Below are 18,331 nucleotides of genomic sequence, written 5' to 3'. Positions count from 1 at the left end.
CGTTAAAAATCCTTGGAGTCACTATCGACCGCCACCTAACACTCGAAACTCATGCAAACAACACAACCAAAAAGATGTTCTACTGCATGTGGAAATTAAAAAGAATAAGACCATTCTTCCCAAGATCCGTCTTTCGCAGCCTAGTGCAATCCCTCGTACTCAGCCACCTGGATTACTGCAACTCACTATACGCAGGTTGCAAAGAGCAAATACTGAGGAAACTCCAAACAGCCCAGAACACAGCAGCCAGACTCATCTTCGGAAAACCAAAATATGAAAGTGCAAAACCCTTACGAGAGAAGCTACACTGGCTCCCACTTAAGGAACGCATTACTTTTAAAGCATGCACATTAGTCCACAAAATCATTCACGGTGAAGCCCCAGCCTACATGTCTGATCTAATAGATCTACCACCCAAAAATGCTAAAACCTCCACTTCCCTAATTGCAAAGGCTTGAAATACAAGGCGCTGCACGCATCAACCTTTTCTTACATGAGCACGCAATTCTGGAATTCACTGCCGCGCAACCTGAAAACGACCTAAGAACAAGCCACCTTCCGCAAACTATTGAAGACCCATCTTTTTGAGAATACTTACGGAAAGAACCAAAACATATAAAGCCCACACCCACGGTTCAATAATGCTTCAATACAGCCACTCTGAATTCTCATCCCCTGTATTCTCACCACACTCATACTCTACTCACAGAAAATGTATACCATATGCTTTCTTGTTGTTATGTACCGCCCCTTTTAGTTTTCCGTTGTTCCCCAATGTTTCACTGCTCTTTTCCATTGTTATATTCCTTAATGATACTCTGAGTTTGTCTCGCATAACTCCTCACAATGTATTCCATAACCGAGTAGTAACAAATTGTATATCTATCACTCACAACTTATTATAAGCCACACTGAGCCCGCAAAAAGGTGGGAAAATGTGGGATACAAATGCAATAAAATAAATAAATAAAATACTCTCTGGTGGCGCAGCTTAAGGGCCAGGGTCCGCCCGGGTTTGTTGCTATGCACATACTGAGTCTGCTGTTGCTGACCTCTATAGGATTGTAACTGATCAGAATATATTTGATGCAAACGTAATCTAAGAGATTGAATATCACGCAGTACAGAAATAGAGCAAGTAGCTTTGTGTTGCTGCTGCAACACCTCCAACTGTGAAAGACATCTATGCCTTACACTGACCACGGGCACGTACACTAGCCTTCTTTAAAAAATAGCCTCTGGTAACAGCCTTAAGTGCATCCTAGACGACACCAAGAGAAGGGCCAGAGTTCAGGTTTAAGTCCAAATACTCACTAAGTACAGATCTATAGCCCTGACAAGCTAGTATTCAAAGGCCATCTCCTGTCACCACCTTCCTCGTGAGTCGATGGAACCTGGGCCCATATAGGCGCATGATCCGAGATCGTTATAGGACCCATATCTGCTGTAATCCCGGCCATCATCAGAGAAATGTTGACCAAAACATGGTCAATTCGCGAGTGTCATGAGAGTAAGAGTAAAAGGAATAATTTCGACCTGTCGGGTAGGCCACTCTCCATGAATCACTGACTCCAATATCCCGAGCTAAACATGCCAGTGCCTTAGAAACTCTAACGTCAGCTGAAGACACTCTGTTGGATTTATCCAGGGTAGGATGAAATGTAGCGTTAAAGTCCCCTCCTACCACTACTTTACCTTGCAAGTCTACCAAAAAAACTCTCCTGGGAATCATTAGGTGCATATACCGAGGACAACGTAAAAGTCACATCGTCCAATATCAAGTTCAAAATCAAAAATCTACCATCAGGGTCTCTTTTGGTACCCGCAACCTGTATCTGTAAGGAACAGTGAACCAAAATGGCAACCCCACGCTTCTTGGAGGCATCTACAGCAGAGGCGCAGAAAATATGTTGGTAACAAGGATGTGACAAAAGCTTCTCATGCTCCCTATTAAAGTGCGTTTCCTGCAGGAAGACCACATGTGGTCGAAAGTGCAAGAGCTCATTAAACAACTTTTGGCGTTTTTGGGGCGAGTTCAAGCCCTTGATATTATAAGACAAAAACTTGAAGTCAACAACCATGCATTTGGTAAGAAAAGCAAATGAGCCAAGTATAAAGCTGTCAGCCCAAAGCTTCCTGACAGAAGGGTAGGCATAAGACCCTCCAACTCAAATAGACCCCCCCCCCCCAACATCCACACCCACCACACACCACCAGACAGGTGTCGACAAGGACCACTGTCTGGGAACATTGGAGGAAGAACCCCACCATAACCAGAACACCATCCGAACCACCCCCGGCTCCCCCCCGCACATGCATACTCACCCAACCCACCCAAAGTTATCCATTCAAGAGAAAAGGGGAACAGGCAGAAGGGGGGGGAGGGCCCCTTCACTCCCTCCCCCCCCTCTAGCCTCAGGCACACATCCCCCTCTTCAAACCCCCAACCCATTATCTAACCATCAGCCTTACACAACTAGTGCACAGCATATGTATAGCAAGGTAGTACTCATAAGCACTAAGCAAAAGCATTCAGCCAGTCCAATCATATAGTTCAAGTAGCTGCCTGGGCGTTCTTGGTTTTGCTGGTAACATGCTTCCATTTTTGAAGCTTAGCCCCTGCAGTAGTAATCAGATCAACCGGTGGTACTTCATTGGTCGTCAGGCCAGCGCCGTACAGAATCTTCCAGGCATCAGAGAGGAGGTGAATCCGATGTAACTTACCCCCTACTGTAAAACAGAGTGCAAAGGGTAAAGCCCAGCGGTATGGGATCTTATTTTTGACCAGAATATCCAGAGCAGATTTCATTGCACGCCTCTGGATCAGAGTAAATTGAGATAGGTCTTGATACACCATGACTTTAGCCTCATTGTATTTCACAAAAGGTACCTGGCATGCCCGCTGCAACACTTGCTCTTTAACTGGAAAGGAAGCAAAGCAAACAATTATGTCACGGTTGTCCGCTGGTTTTCCCAGGGCCTTCTGTGCCCTTTCAGTTACTATGTCCTGCTTCTCCAGCAGCTTTCCACACACCTCTTTGACAATGGTTACAGCGTCCTCTTTGTCTCCTGATTCAGGAACCCTGCGTAGGCTGCGATTGTTCTGACACCCACGGTTTTCCAAATCATCAACTTTATGTTGCAGATCTTCATAATAAGCCAGGAGCTTCGTTATGTGAGCATCCGCACCATTCAGCTGCTCGTCATGGTTGTCCACACACGCCTCCAGGTCCTCCACGCGACCTCCCAGCTCACGCAAGTCCACACTTAGAATGTCCATGCGCTCCAGGATTTCCTCCTTAGATGATTTAATCACATCCCGGATTTCAGTAAGACATTTTGTTAAATCTTTAGAGAGTCCCTGAGTAGAAGGCACTGCGCAAGTGTCTGTTAGAGACATAGCGGAATCAGAGTCCGAGTGCGAGAGGCGCACGGACGACATGTGGTGTCGCGGGCCATTACCGGATTGCCTGGTGGGTTGACGCTCGCTTTCTTTCCGAGCCACCGACATGGCCACCTATCAGCAGGCTAAATCCGCTCACTAGACAGGCAGTATACACCAAAGGGGAGATAGTGCAAAATCAGGGCGGATGATCGCTGATGTAGCTAATTAGCAGTAAGGACACTCCAGAGCTATGAGTTCAGGCAGCCATCTTGGTCCGTGACGTCACTTCCTCCTTCCTAAGTTCCTAATTTTAAATAATTTTTCCTCAAAATAGATAGCCAGATAAAAAGAGGAGGGAAAACATTCTTCATCGATATCTGAGACAGTACATGGCACTAAAATCCTAAGCCAAAGAAAGAGCTTTTTAGAGGAGGAAGATGCACTTTCTATAAGTGAAGAGAAGTAATTTTTTTTTCACCTGAAAAATAACAGATTTATATATTTTCACAGCACTTTTCCCCTCTGATGGGATAGGAGGCAATGTTTTATTGTGGATTAGGAATTGGTTATTGGACAGAAAACAGAGGGTAGGGTTAAATGGCCATTTTTCTCAATGGGGAGGGTAAAATAGGCAGATGAAATTTAATGTAGACAAATGCAAAGTGATGCACATTGGGAAGAATAATCCGAACCATCGTTATCTAATGCTAGGGTCCACTTTAGGAGTCAGCTCTCAAGAAAAAGACCTAGATGTCATTGTAGACAATACACTGAAATCTTCTGCCCAGTGTACGGCAGCGGCCTAAAAAGCAAACAGGATGCTAAGAATTATTAGGAAAGGGATGCAAAATAAGACCAAAAATATTATAATGCCTCTGTATGGCTCCATAGTGCGACCTCACCTTGAGTATTGTGTTCAACTCTGGTTGCTATATCTCAAAAAAGATATAGCGGAATTAGAAAAAAATTAAAAGAAGAACAACCAAAATGATAGGGGGGGATGGAACTGCTCCTGTATGAGGAAAGCTAAAGCGATTAGGGCTGTTCAGCTTGGAAAACAGACAGCTGAGGGGGGGATATGATTGAGGTCTACAAAATCCTGAGTGGAGTGGAATGGGTGGCGGTGAATTGGTTTTTCTCTCATTCAAAAAGTACGAAGACCAGGGAACACTCAATGAAATTGCATGGGAATACTTTTAAAACAAATAGGAGGAAAAAGTTTTTCCACTCAAAAAATAGTTAAACTCTGGAACTCGTTGCCGGAGGATGTGGTAACGGCGGTTAGTGTATCTGGTTTTAAAAAAGGATTGAACAGGTTCCTGGAAGAAAAGTCTATAGCCTGTTATTGAGATGGACATAGGGGAAGCCACTGCTTGCCCTGGGATCGGTAGCATGGAATGGTGCTACTAATTGTGTTTCTGCCAAGTACTTGGACCTGGTTTGGTCACTGCTGGATGGGACCATTGGTCTCACCCAGTATGGCTGTTCTTATGACAAAGGGCATCCTGAGACTGACGCCAACAGTGTTCTAGGCGCCAGCAGTTGTTTTTCAGCTTTGCCAAGTCATGTGACTACGATTTGACTTTATGACTTAGATGAAATTGTTTTCTGCACCAAAGGGGCAATCTCGTCTCGAGCTGAAGAAAAGTGTATTATGCCAGATGGTAAAAGTGTTGAATCGGATTAGAAAAATTGGATTCAAGCTGAAGAGACCTGATTGCCAAAATTCATTGGGCTCAATCTTTCTTCTTGTAAATACTGTAGTAGGCAAAGAACGACCACTAAAGGATTTAAGAGAAAAGGTAAAATCAGAAATAAAATGTTCTGGCCAGGGAATTATTGACCAATTGATGTCAGAGACAGAGAAGTACGAAGAATCATGGGATGAAGCTAAAAAATCTATACTATGATCGTTAATGTGCATAGGTTGAGGAAGATGAAGTTCTAAGGCCACAGTATTGAAAATACTAAGAAATGAAGCCACATTAAGATCCGATTGATCTTCAAGATGTAAATTAATATCATCTAGCAGCAATGCCACAGAAAAAGTGGAGTGGAGGAGTGGCCTAGTGGTTAGGGTGGTGGACTTTGGTCCTGGGGAACTGAGGAACTGAGTTCGATTCCCACTTCAGGCACAGGCAGCTCCTTGTGACTCTGGGCAAGTCACTTAACCCTCCATTGCCCCATGTAAGCCGCATTGAGCCTGCCATGAGTGGGAAAGCGCAGGGTACAAATGTAACAAAAATAAAATAGATACTATTGGAGATTCTACATGGAATGTTGCTACTATTGGAGGTTCTACATGGAATGTTGCTACTATTGGAGATTCTACATGGAATGTTGCTACTACGTGCAGGACGTCAGACTCACAAAAGCAGAAGCCTGCGCAGCCACATTGGTGATCTGCAAAGGCCGACTTCTACATGGAATGTTGCTAGCGGAATAGCAACATTCCATGTAGAATCTCTCAAATAGTAGCAACAGTGGAGGAGTGGCCTAGTGGTTAGGGTGGTGGACTTTGGTCCTGTGGAACCGAGGAACTGAGTTTGATTCCCACTTCAGGCACAGGCAGCTCCTTCTGACTCTGGGCAAGTCACTTAACCTTCCATTGCCCCATGCAAGCCGCATTGAGCCTGCCATGAGTGGGAAAAGCGCAGGGTACAAGTGTAACAAAAATAAAATAGATACTATTGGAGATTCTACATGGAATGTTGCTACTATTGGAGATTCTACATGGAATGTTGCTATTCCACTAGCAACATTCCATGTAGAAGGCTGCGCAGGCTTCTGTTTTTGTGAGTCTGACGTCCTGCACATACGTGCAGGATGTCAGACTCACAGAAGCAGAAGCCTGCGCGGCCATATTGGTGGAATAGCAACATTCCATGTAGAATCTCAAATAGTAGCAACAGTGGAGGAGTGGCCTAGTGGTTAAGGGTGGTGGACTTTGGTCCTGGGGAACTGAGGAACTGAGTTCAATTCCCGGCCCAGGCAGCTCCTTGTGACCTTGGGCAGGTCACTTAACCCTCCATTGCCTGCCGCATTGAGCCTGCCATGAGTGGGAAAAAGTGCGGGGTACAAATAAAAAAAAAAAAAAATGAGCAAGTTGACAACTAAATATCCTTCCAGTCATCAGGAGGACGATGTTAGAAATAACCCAGCACTATCCATCAAATTAGAATCCGTTAGCTTGCAACATAATATCTCTAAATTAGGAGTGGAGATAGTATCTACTAAAGAGAGTTTTAAAAAACTTTTATAAATCACGTCTTGCTTAATTTCAAATTGTGAATAACCTTATATCCAGGGGGACATAATTCTGCTAAAATACAGTGGTTATTACTAACTATCCACGTTTCTGTAATGAAAGTGAGACCCACTTGAGCATTGCCTATTAATTCATTAATTAAATGAGTTTTGTTGCATACCAACCTAGCATTAGCATGCAAGCAGTTCAAAACAGACTGTCCAGCACACGGTTTAATAGGAACTAAGTTACGTAAATCAAAAGGAGACTTAAAAGCTGTCTTGGATCTAAACAAAGAGTGATTCCGTATTATAACCTCTACTAGGAAAAAATGCCCGTTTCTGAGCGGAATGAAACGGGCGCTAGCAAGGGGCCCCCTCCCTCCGTCCCTCGAAGCTACTTGCCTTGTTCGCTGTGGGCCGTTTCGGCCCTCGAGTGTCAATAGCTCCGCCCTCGACGTCATGACGTTTTGACGCGAGGGCGGTGCAGACACTCCAGGGCACACCGGATATCTCGGGCGCCTCAACTTCCGTGGAGGCTTCAGAACGTTGGGGTTGCCTTTTATATATATAGAAAATATTAGAGGAAAAAGTAGAAGGTGGGATAAAAGAACTACAGTTAGTTCCACAAGCATCTGAAATAAAACCAGGGGCAAACAAAAATCCATTAGAGGGAATGACCCAACCAGAAAATATAAAACACAAAGCCACAGCCAATACATCTTAAAAAATAAATCAGCAAAACGTATAAAAACCAAAGAGTAATAACCCACAATGTAGCCCATAAGGTTGCCCACAAAGGGGCACACATGCCCCTCAGGCGTGCCCCTTCGGTGGCGCACCCCAGGAGGGTTTGCATCAAACGAGCGTTGCAGGCACAGATGATGTCAGTGGGCGGGGCTGAGCTGTACCACCGAGCTGGTGATCATAGAAACAGCTCCCAATCCAGTATTAAGATGAACGATAGCTGTGACAGCAGGTAACAGATCAAACTTCTAGCGCACACTCCCTCAATTAGAGAAGTAGATGGTAAGCATCCTAGGAGGGGTTGCGCCTAAAGAGCATTGCAGGCACTGATGACATCAGTGGGCGGGGCCAAGCCACATCGCCGATCTGGTGATCTTAGAAACAGCTCCCAATGCAGTATTAAGATGAAAGATAGCTGTGACAGCAGGTAACAGGTCAAATTATAGCACCCCCCCCCCCTAGTTGGAAGAGAAGTAGATGAATTACTTTGTTTCTTCCAGCTGATGAATCTGTTTTGTGATTATATTATATGAGCTGCTGGAATTTTGGAGCTCACCCTATGTGAAATGTCATTTGTCAGCGAGCGGGCTGTCATACCATGTGCATCTCTTGTTTTTCTCATACAAGTTCTACAGAAGCAAACTGTTCCTGTTGCCCCTAGAACTCGCCTTACACCGGAAGAGCCTTATACTGGGTTGCTTCACATGCACAACCATCCCTCTTTACGGAGTTCTTACATTCAGGTAGAGGATCCAAGAGAGCCGGTAACAGAACGCTTACAAGGTAGGTGAGCTCTGGAGGTGCGCAAGCAGCTTTTCTGAAGTGGCATTTACTTTCTAGTTTTCATATATTGCGTGTCACAAGGGCACAGACCAGAACCACTTGTCATGGAAACCAGAGCAAGTTCTTACGTTGTCTCTTGGAAAGGCTCTGGAAGGGTGTTTCTCAAAAGGAGCAGTGTTGTATAATGTGACTAAGTGGTCCTAGGTGTGAGTCTCTTAACTGATATTAAAAATTGTTACTGTATACCCTAGAGTGGCTTGGCGCGCTCATGAAGTGGGCAGTTTTCTGATGGGAAAGTATTTTTAACTGGCAGTTTATACACAGGGTACTCCTAGGTGACCATTTGGTAGTTTGAATTTTACTTACCAGTCATGTGATCTTTTCTACACTCTTCTTTGAAAAACCCGCCAAAACATTTCCTTATCTCACTAGACCTTTCAGCATTTTTTGATGTTGTAGACCTCTCTCTTCTCCTGAGGTGTGTCTTTCAGATATTGGTATTTCCGACACAGCTTTGGCTTGGTTTTCATCTTTCCTCTCAGGACACACTTTCTCTGTTTCCATGAGATCTACAACATCTGCACCTTTACCACTCTTGTGGAGTTCCTCAGGTTTCAGTTCTGTCTCCCCTTCTCTTCAACGTTTTTCTTAGTCTACCTTTCTCCTCCAAGATCTTAATGTCAATTTTTATATTTATGCAGATAACATCCTTTTGATTTTCCCTTTCTCGCCGTACCAAATTGATCTTACTCATGTCCAATCCTGTCTTTGCCCAATTCAGTCTTGGCTTTTTACCCACAGACTCATCGTAAATCCTGATAAGACAACGGCCTGTTGGGTCACTGGTTTTCTTCCAATTCCTACAGTTCATCTTTTTCTTTTCAGTCAAGTTATGCAACCTGTCCAATCTTTTTGCTATTTGGGTATCATTTTAGATTCAAAATTATCTTTCGTTCAACACGTTTCTTCTGTTCTTAAGTTGGGTTTTTGTTCTCTTTGTAGGCTTCGTTCTATTCATTCTTACTTTGATTTTGCCTCTTTACATACTCTGGTACATGCTTTTATTATCTCTAAACTTGATTATTGTAATTCTATTCTCTCAGATCTCCCCAGTTCTCAATTAAAAAGACTTAGGATGCTCCATAACGATTTGAGATTTGTATAAACATTGACATATTTATCGCAGCTCTTGAGTTTGGCTTCTCTTTTACGTCACTGTATTTTTTAATTTATTGGTCAGTCATCACTGTCCTATGTCTCAGTCTGTCAACTTGGCTTTGTTTCTGTCATTTCTTTCGCACAAAGCACCGGAGCGTTTTCCTTGTCTTGTCTTTGTTTTTTGTTTGTGGGAACGGTAGTATCTATATGGCACTATATATTGAATGGTTCTGTTGAAGATATAGAGCACTTCACTTGATCTTGGTTCACTTTTTAAAACTTAAAATTTTTACTAATCACTTTTTCACCATTTACATTTATTGATCGCTTTACGTTTTTGCTCCTGTTTTCAGAAATTACATAAGTTGTTCTACGTACTTGTAATCTTTCTTTAGTTATTATTTTATTTACCCTAAGTGTAGAACATTTTTTTAATGTTTGTTATTTATTGTAATAAGTTCCTTTGAGACTAGAGACCTGCACGGGAACGGGGTTCGTGGGAATCCCCTCTGGGGCTGCAGGGTTCCCGTAGGGTCGGAAGCAGTTCTGCGGGGTTCCTATGTGAACAGAAACAGTTCTCGTGGGATTCCTGTGGAAGTGTAAGCTGCACCTGCGCCAGCCTCTCACCTACCAAGTGCCAAGTTCTTTGAATGCTGCCTCTTCCTTGCTTTAACAGCGCAGATGCGGAAAGTCTTCCATTAACCCTTTCTGCTCCTGGGCTGATGCACAGGCCTCAGTTCTGATACAGGCACGAGTATATGCTTGTGGTGACCTTTCAGCACACAGTGCCAGCAAATCAAAGACGAGTCTTACGTGTGCACACCAGGATGTTCCAAGTTAAAGCTTCTGTTCCTTACCTGCAGTGCTATGGCTCGAACCCAGAGAGAGGCTCTGAGAGCCGACCAGAATTTGTTTTTGGATACCATTAAATTCTTGTGGGGATGGGTTAAATTCTTATAGGGACGGGTAAGATTTCAGCGGAGACGGGGGGGGGACGGTTAAATTCTTACAGAGACGAGTGGGGATGGTTAAGATTCCAGCAGGGACAGGTGGGGACGGGTTAGATTCCAGTGGGGATAGGCGTGGACGGGCTAGATTTCTGTCCCCATGGAACTCCTTATTTGAAACGTGTTTTTTTATACAAGTGCTGCAGTTTCCTCTTTTCTTACAGTTTAGGACTGTAGGAAGATTATTCTAGTATTCTCTCTTTTTTTTTTCATTTGTATTAGTTATCTATGGTTTAATGATTTTGTATTAAGTTTTAGCTCAGTGATTGTTACTATTCGTATCATTTTGAAACAATTTTTTATTGAAAAATGTTTTTTTTCTTTTCGTTTTAAGTAACAAATATAAGGCATATTAAGGATACACCAAACTCAGATGAGAACAACCCCCCCAACACAAAGATCAAGTCAAAACCCCTCCCAATACATCACGGCAATTCACCAGATTCATGTTATTTTGATTCACATCCCTATGCTTTTAGTCTTTTTACGATTTATTTAAATATTTGAATGTATTAGTTTCTCTGTTTTCTTTGTAGTTTTACTTTATTTTTTAACATTATTGTAATTTGTGTTTGATTGTGTTCATTTTATATGATTGCTTGTAGACTCCTGATGCAGGGCAAGAGACCAAAACACAGCTTGTGTGAAGTCACTTGAACATTTTAAAGCATCATCTGAACATTTCTCTTGCCTCCGTTGCTGTGTCCGTGCATTGCAATGTAGTAAAGCCAAGACTGGCTTGGCTTATCATGCTACTTATATTACAGGCCTTCTGGTGTTGGAGAGATGAGTGGAGGTGACATCACAAGAGACTGAATTGTCAGTGACTCATTCAACAAACCTCCCACCTTACAGCATGTGCAGCTCCCTGGTCATCTGATCAGTTTTTGCAAATTTCATTTATTCTTTGTTAAAGCATCAAAAATTGTGTTTTACTGCAGACAGTATGGATTTTTGTGGTAGGAATGTTGTCTGACTGGCTCTTTTGGAAGGAGCATAGGCTTTGAGGAGCACATCTGATGGTAGCTTCAGGTCGTAAGTGTGAGTTGGCCAGTTCCTGGTTTTGCCTCATTTATACGAAAAACTGAGCTGCAAGGCTGTTAAGGGGTGGGGCAACACTAGGAATGGCTTAGCTTAGCCTTTTGACCTGGAGGCTTCTGGTAATCCTATTGGTAGATATCCAGAAGATATATGAGTGCATGGGAGGCTGAAAACCTGACATTTCGGAAGGAAGTAACTTGCCTTTGAGTTTGTTTTGTTGGTGGGAGGTTATAAGATGCTGAATTGTCTTACAGTGCTTTGCTGGACGGAGGAGGGGGAGTGCTTACAGCCAGTGGCGTAGGAAGGGGGTGGGGCAGTCCGCCCCGGGTGCACGCCGCTGGGGGGTGTCGACGCCTCACTGGTTCCTTGCTCTCTCTGCCCCAGAACAGGTTACTTCCTGTTCCGGGCAGAGAGAGCAAGGAACCAGCGAGGCGCCGACACCCCCCAGCGGCGTGCACTCGCCGGATCGGTCCTCCCGCCCGCCCCTCACCGCCTTCCAGGTATGTTCTCGGGGGGGGGGGGGGGGGGTTTGCACTACGGAGGGGGGAGGGTGCGTCGCGCTGCACCCGGGGGGAGGGGTGCGCAGCGGCTACCCGCCCCGGGTGTCAGCTGCCCTCACGACGCCACTGCTTACAGCTAACGTATCTGGAAAGGCCTTCATGTTGAAGAAGCACAACTTTTTGTACAAGTCTTTTTCTTTAAACAAGTGTTTAAAATTCATGTTTTGCAGGTAGTCAGCAAAGGCGAGATCTGCTCTCCCGACTCCAGTTTGATCCAGTAGGGAGTGCTTTTGTACCAGGCCAAGGTTTGTGCTTGCACTTTTCCTTCCCACTTTGAAATGCACTGGTTTTTAATATTCAAAGGCTTTTAAACCAAGTAAGTAGCTCTTTTCTAGGGTAAAAGGGCTGTTTGATAGTTGCCCACACCGTGAAACACAATGTATATTGTTACCCTGTTCACTGGTAGCATTCCCAAGATTGGGGTATTGAGGGAGATACTAGCAGAAAAAAAAAACCATGTGGCAGTCTTGGCAGGTACATTTTCCTTTGGCAGTTTTCAAACTGAAAGCTGGTGCAGTGTCTGTGGGTAAGAAGCAGCTGTGGAGTTTGCAGCTGTTCTGGCAGCCTGAAAATTGCCCTTTATGTGGTCCTGATTGACATTAGCTTCTAGGCTGCTGTCTACACTGCAACTGCTCAGGAGTTTTTGCTTTGGTTTAGGGTTTTCCTCTTTGCAGTGCTGGTGTTTTCCTTAAACCACAAGCCATAAGAATAGCCATCCTGGGTCAGACCAATAGTCCAGTATCCTGTTTCCAAATACTAGCAAGTTTCCAGGCTACCGATCCCATGGCAAGGAGTGGCTTTCCTCATGTCTGAATAGCAGATTATGGACTTTTACTCCAAGAACTTGTCCAAACTTTTTTTAAACCCAGATACGCTAACCGCTGTTCCTTAGCATCCCTCCGGACCGGCCCAGGATTGGACTGATGGGTTGTGCTCGCCTTCCAGCAGGTTGGAGACTGAGAAAAAAACTCTGACTCTAGCGAGCCAATAGGAGCCCTGGTCACGTGACCCTAGCCTCAGTATTTTCTCAGTCTCCCAGCAGGTAGGAAGTGAGCCCATTAGTCTCTCTTTATTTTCTGACTTGTCTGAATTTTTTGTCTAGTTGGTACTTTATTCTGTACTTTATTCTGTGCCACAGGAATTCTTTGGAGGCTTGTTAGAATTTCAATTTTGCCTCAGGGGTGTTATACTCGGGTGTCCCGGGTCCCTCCCCCTTTTTTTCCTCCCCACCTCCCTGCTAACGAGTAAAATTTTTCAGGGAAGGGCCCCCTTTTGGCAAGCAAAGGGGTGTTGCCTTTGGGAGAGGCAACCAGATTTAAAATATAAAAAAAAAAAAAAAAAAGAGAAAGCTAAGCAGAAGCAGTGCTTCCCCATAGACCTAACGAGCAGACAGCTCCGTTTAGTGTTTATTTTTCTTCTGTCTGTGTGCATGTTAACAGCTCCTTAAAAAAAAACCAAAAAAAACGCTGAGAACTTTTCAATTTTTGTTTCTGGTTCTCCTATGGTTGACTTTCGCGGGTGTGTAGTTTTCTAAGCGCTATTTTTGTCTTCGGAGCGTCCTTTGCTTTAAAAGAATTTAGGCGCCAACCAACTCGTCGCGTGCACGCGCGTTCCCGTGATGTTGGCAAAGTTTAAGCAGTGCGCTGTATGTCAGCGTTGGGGGGTTGGCTCCTCCGGCGCTTGCAAATTTTGTACGACGGTGATTGGAGCGTCGGGCTGTACGGTTCCTTCTGCTTCGGGGATTCAGTCTTCAGCTTCCGTTCCTTCGCCGTCACGGTACGCGCGCCGCCGCCATGTCAGAGATGCTGAATCGATGTGCTGTCCGCCAGTGTCAGGGGGTTTTCTTCCGGCTCCTGTAAGTACTGTACCGCTCTGGCGGGTGCGTCGAGGCCTTCTTTGCTTTCGTCGTCAGCAGTTCATTTGTCGGTTCAAAGTTTATCGCCGTCGATGCCGGTGTCAGTTCTGAGGGGTCAGGCGCCGCCAGAGGCCGTTCCCGCGGTTTTGGCGCGAACGGCGGCCATTTTGAATTTTGCTCCATCTTCGCCATCGCGTGCACAGACTTTGGACATCAATGTCTCCAGTCCGGATTCTGGTATTTTGGGAGCTCTGGTGCAATCTGGGCCTACTCAGGCAGGGGGTTTTCCTCCTGAGTTTGTGCTCCAGATGTACCAGGCCTTTTTGATGCAGCAGCTGGGGCAGGGAATTTTGTCAAGCCTGCTCTTCCACCTCCAAAACGATTTAGGGAAGGTGATTTGTCTGGAGATTTTTATGGCGATCAGGAGAGGTCCTATTTAATAGAGCAGAAGATTTCTGGGATGGTCTCTCCTCCGCAGATTCAACTTAAGCGCCATAGTAGCTCCATACATGTCTATTCACTTATTCTTAGGGCATAGGTTAAAGCATCTTTGTGCTTGCTTAAACAATGGTTATACAAAATATTACTTTTTCCATCAAGCCATATACTTTGCATGGCTTTACATGCAGCAGTTTTTCTACAAGAACTGCTTTCTTTTGGAAGGAAAGCCCTGTGTAAATTGACATGGCTCTTTAGGCCTATCATGCTGTATGTTATCTTTGCACACTGGGATGCAGCTGTTACAAGCATGTTTTTTCTGTTGGAACTTCACAGGCCCATGTCCTCCGAAGTAGTAAAGAGAGTCATTTTAGAATAATGCAGTTTATTGTTTGTCTTTTCAATGCATCTTAAAAAAAAAAAAAAAAGCTTCATTTCCCTTCTCCTCCTCCTTCCCCCTCCCCTCCCCCAGTTTATTATTTTACTGGACATTCCCACAGGAAAGCTTTAGGAACAGTAGGGAGAGTAGCACTGCTACTTTCAACAGCTATTTACAACGTCTTAACGGGAATACTAGTCTACTATTTTTACATGTTCATAGATCTTTAAATACAAAGAAAATACAGAAACTGTTTTTTCATAAACCGCTCGGTGCAAACCAATTGAGCATAGTTTTTGGGCAAGTCACTGGCTGTGCACAATGCTTCATTTGTGGACACATTTCCAACTTTACTTCAAGCTGAAGCCATCTTTTGTTCCCCTCGCCTTCTCAGAATGTCAAGATGCTCATAATTCTGTTTATTCAAACAGCAAAAGTATCCTTGGATCTGGTATAGGCAGTTGAGGGAAGTTCTGTACTAGTTTTCAGATTGAAATACTCAGGGATTTTGTTGAGCAGTGTAACTGCAGCTTATTGTGGTCTATGCTACCAGCCTTCTAGATCTATGAAAATTAAAAGCAGTCTCCTGGTACAATTTTGCACATCTCTTCAACTCTGCATGCTGCCCAAGAAAAAAAAAAAAATGTACTCTGGTTCAAGACATTCTAGTCAGCTGCATTGTATTTTAGCCTACTTATTTCCAGTCAAGAATGATCCACAAGACTAGTAAACCTGTAGCACTTATAAGTGGTCTATTTAAAATGCCCTATGCCTCCACACAATTTGAGGCATTCAAAAAAATGTTACTTCTACTATATTAAGTGTAAGCATTGTGGATCATCATATTTTTGGTTTTCACTGACCTTGCTACTGCAAGTACAACTTTTCAGGGCAATACGCACAGCGCTAGACGGTTAATGGGATGTAGGTGCTATGAGAACAGTAAGAGGAGTGTGCCCATCCATTATGGAACCTTCACATTTAACCAATTTTGAAGCCGGTTTTTTCCACACAGATGTGCAGGTCAAAGCTTAGTTTGTTAAATCTCAGCTCTAAAAAATTTCATATTTGAAATCTTGTGAACAAATAGCAACTCATTATTTCTCTATTTCGTGGGATAATTGTATAAGAGGTACCCTGGGGGAAGGGGGTTCACTATATTGGGCTCCAGCATATCTCTGGTTGGACTGACGATTTATCAGTAAATGGCACCCAGTGGCTTGGTGGCCTGGGAAGATTAGACTAATAATTTCACAATGGATAGGACCTTGTTACAAGACAATATCAATTTGGTTTTGGGAAGGGACAAGTATTGTTTCCCCCATTTTGCATAGTCTGCCAGGCAACTGCAGATTGACTATTTCCATGTCCTCTTTCTTTCTTCAAGTGCATCTTCTTTACTGGCGTAGTATCCTGCTCTTTTGCCTTTCTGCCGGTTATAAGGCTGGTAGTTCTTGACAACGCCTCGGCAGTAGCCTATATCAATCGGCAGAGGGTAACAGGGTGCCGGTAAGAGGCGGAGTGTTTCCTGGTATGGGCAGAAGCTCATCTCACTGCCATATCAGCCTCGCATGTAGCAGGAGTTGACCAATATTCAAGCGGACTTCCCCAGTCGTCGCACGCTCGATCCAGGCGAATGCGCTCTCAGCAATCGATGCGTTTTTAGTTGCTAGTACGTCATTGGGGCACTCCAGTTTTCCATCTGTTTGCTTACAGACTCAACTCAAAGTTCCTCCGAATTTCTTTACGTGCTTCCTCCGTAGCCTCTATTAGGTAGTTTCCTTCAAAAGATAGAGAAACTTGGGAAGCCAGTGATTCTGGTGCTCCCAGATTGGCCTTCACGCTCTTGATACACGAATCTGCAGCGGCTGAAGGTGATGTCTTCTCTTCGACTTCCGCTATACAAGTCCTTGCTGATTCAAGGGCCGGCTTTCCCCGGCTCGATTTTGTCTTACGACTTGCTTATTGAACGAGCCCATTTAGATCAGAGGGGTTTTTCTTTTTTATTTCCACAGTGCTTCGGTCTCGTCATCGCTCCACCTCTCTCAGCTATTTTCGCTCCTGGAGAATTTTTGAGACTTGCTGTGCAGATGCTGGGGTTGCTCCTTTTCGAGTTTCCGTGGCTCAGATGTTTTTCTGCAGCGAGGATTTGAGGAACGATTGTCTCTTTCTTCACTTAAAAATGCAGGCGGCAGCTCTGTCCCGTTTCATAGGTCGGATTTGGGGTAAGTCGGTGGTAGTCTCCCCAAAGTCGCCCATTTCTCATTTCTTAAAAGGAGTTAGCCTTCGGCCACCGGTTAGATTGATCTTTCCAAGTTGGGACCTTAATCCGGTGTTTTCGGCTCTCACGGGGCCTCCGTTTGCACCATGGCAAACTTGTTTTTTGAAGGACATAACCCTAAAGGCAGTGTTTTTTGGTGTCTATTGCGTCCGCTAGGAGAGTTTCGGAGGTGCAAGTTTTTTCCTGCAGGTCTCCATTTCTACAGTTTTCTAAAGAGCGAGTGGTCCTTCTCTCTCTGTTTCATCTGTCACAGTCGGTTTTCTTCTTGTTCTGGGATTGGTCTCAGGAATTCTGGACTGACCCTACTCGACTTTTCGCCCATTAGATTGTAAGCTCTTTGGAGCAGGGACTGCCCTTTTTTCTTAATCTGTACAGCGCTGCGTAACCCTAGTAGCGCTCTAGAAATGTTAAGTAGTAGTAGTAGTACACATGAGCAGTAGACATTGCATGCTTTGCATGGTAAGTGAGTGCTTAAACGATATCTCGCAGTCACTGAGGTTTTTCGCCGCTAGGGGGGTTTTTAAAGAGTTGATAACTTCAGCCTACCTCTCGGCAGGCAAGGCAGTCCCGGAGGCTAGTAATGCTCATTCCACTACAGCACAGGCAGCGTCATCCACGGAGTATCCCTTGATGCCTCCTGCAGAGATTTGTAAGGCGGCGACTTGGTCCTCTCTCCATTCTTTTTTCTATACATTACAGACTTGATGTTCATTTTTGGCAGGAGACGGTCTTTGCATCGCGGGTACTCACTGCGGCCTTGCTGGGGTCCCACCCGTAGAACTACTGCTTTGTTACGTCCCATCAGTCCAATCCTGGGCCTGTCCGGAGGGATGCTAAGGAAGGAGAAATTAGACCTTACCTGCTAATTTGCTTTCCTTTAATCCCTCCGGACCAGCCCAGGCCCCTCCCTATTTCAGTTTTCTGTCTGGGTTTGCATGTTCTATTTATTTGTTTGTAGAGCTGTTTTTTGCTAGTTAGTTAGACAAATATAAAAAAAAAAAAAAAGAATCATTGATCTTCTGTTATGGCCATACCGCTGCTCTGGTAAGGGTATGTGGTGAGCCATTACAATGAGGCCATACCGCTGCTCTGGTAAGGGTACGTGGTGAGCCATTACATTGAGGCCATACCGCTGCTCTGGTAAGGGTACGTGGTGAGCCATTACAATGAGGCCATACCGCTGCTCTGGTAAGGGTATGTGGTGAGCCATTAAGATAAGGCCATACCGCTGCCCTGGTAAGGGTACGTGGTGAGCCATTACAATGAGGCCATACCGCTGCTCTGGTAAGGGTATGTGGTGAGCCATTAAGATAAGGCCATACCGCTGCCCTGGTAAGGGTACGTGGTGAGCCAGTACAGTGAGGCCATACCGCTGCTCTGGTGAGAGTTGTCGGTGAGCCTTCATTAGAGCACGTTTTTAATAGTGCTCCCTGGTTGCTGGAATTCCTTGG

General features: G+C 44.6%; 1 protein-coding gene across 5 annotated transcripts in view; it reads left to right on the top strand.

Annotated features, from left to right (window-relative positions):
* Positions 1–18,331, top strand: part of ZC3H14 (zinc finger CCCH-type containing 14) — a 96,796-nt gene that overhangs the window by 65,413 nt on the left and 13,052 nt on the right. For all 5 annotated transcript variants that reach the window (XM_030213747.1, XM_030213744.1, XM_030213743.1 and 2 more), the window contains 2 exons: positions 8,006–8,161; positions 12,098–12,172. In XM_030213747.1, the coding sequence (XP_030069607.1) occupies positions 8,006–8,161; positions 12,098–12,172 (231 nt within the window). The remainder of the gene's footprint in view (positions 1–8,005; positions 8,162–12,097; positions 12,173–18,331) is intronic.

The sequence above is a fragment of the Microcaecilia unicolor genome, chromosome 9 (genome assembly GCF_901765095.1).
Source record: "Microcaecilia unicolor chromosome 9, aMicUni1.1, whole genome shotgun sequence".
Lineage (NCBI taxonomy): Eukaryota > Metazoa > Chordata > Amphibia > Gymnophiona > Siphonopidae > Microcaecilia > Microcaecilia unicolor.
This window is presented reverse-complemented; position numbering and strand designations above follow the sequence as displayed.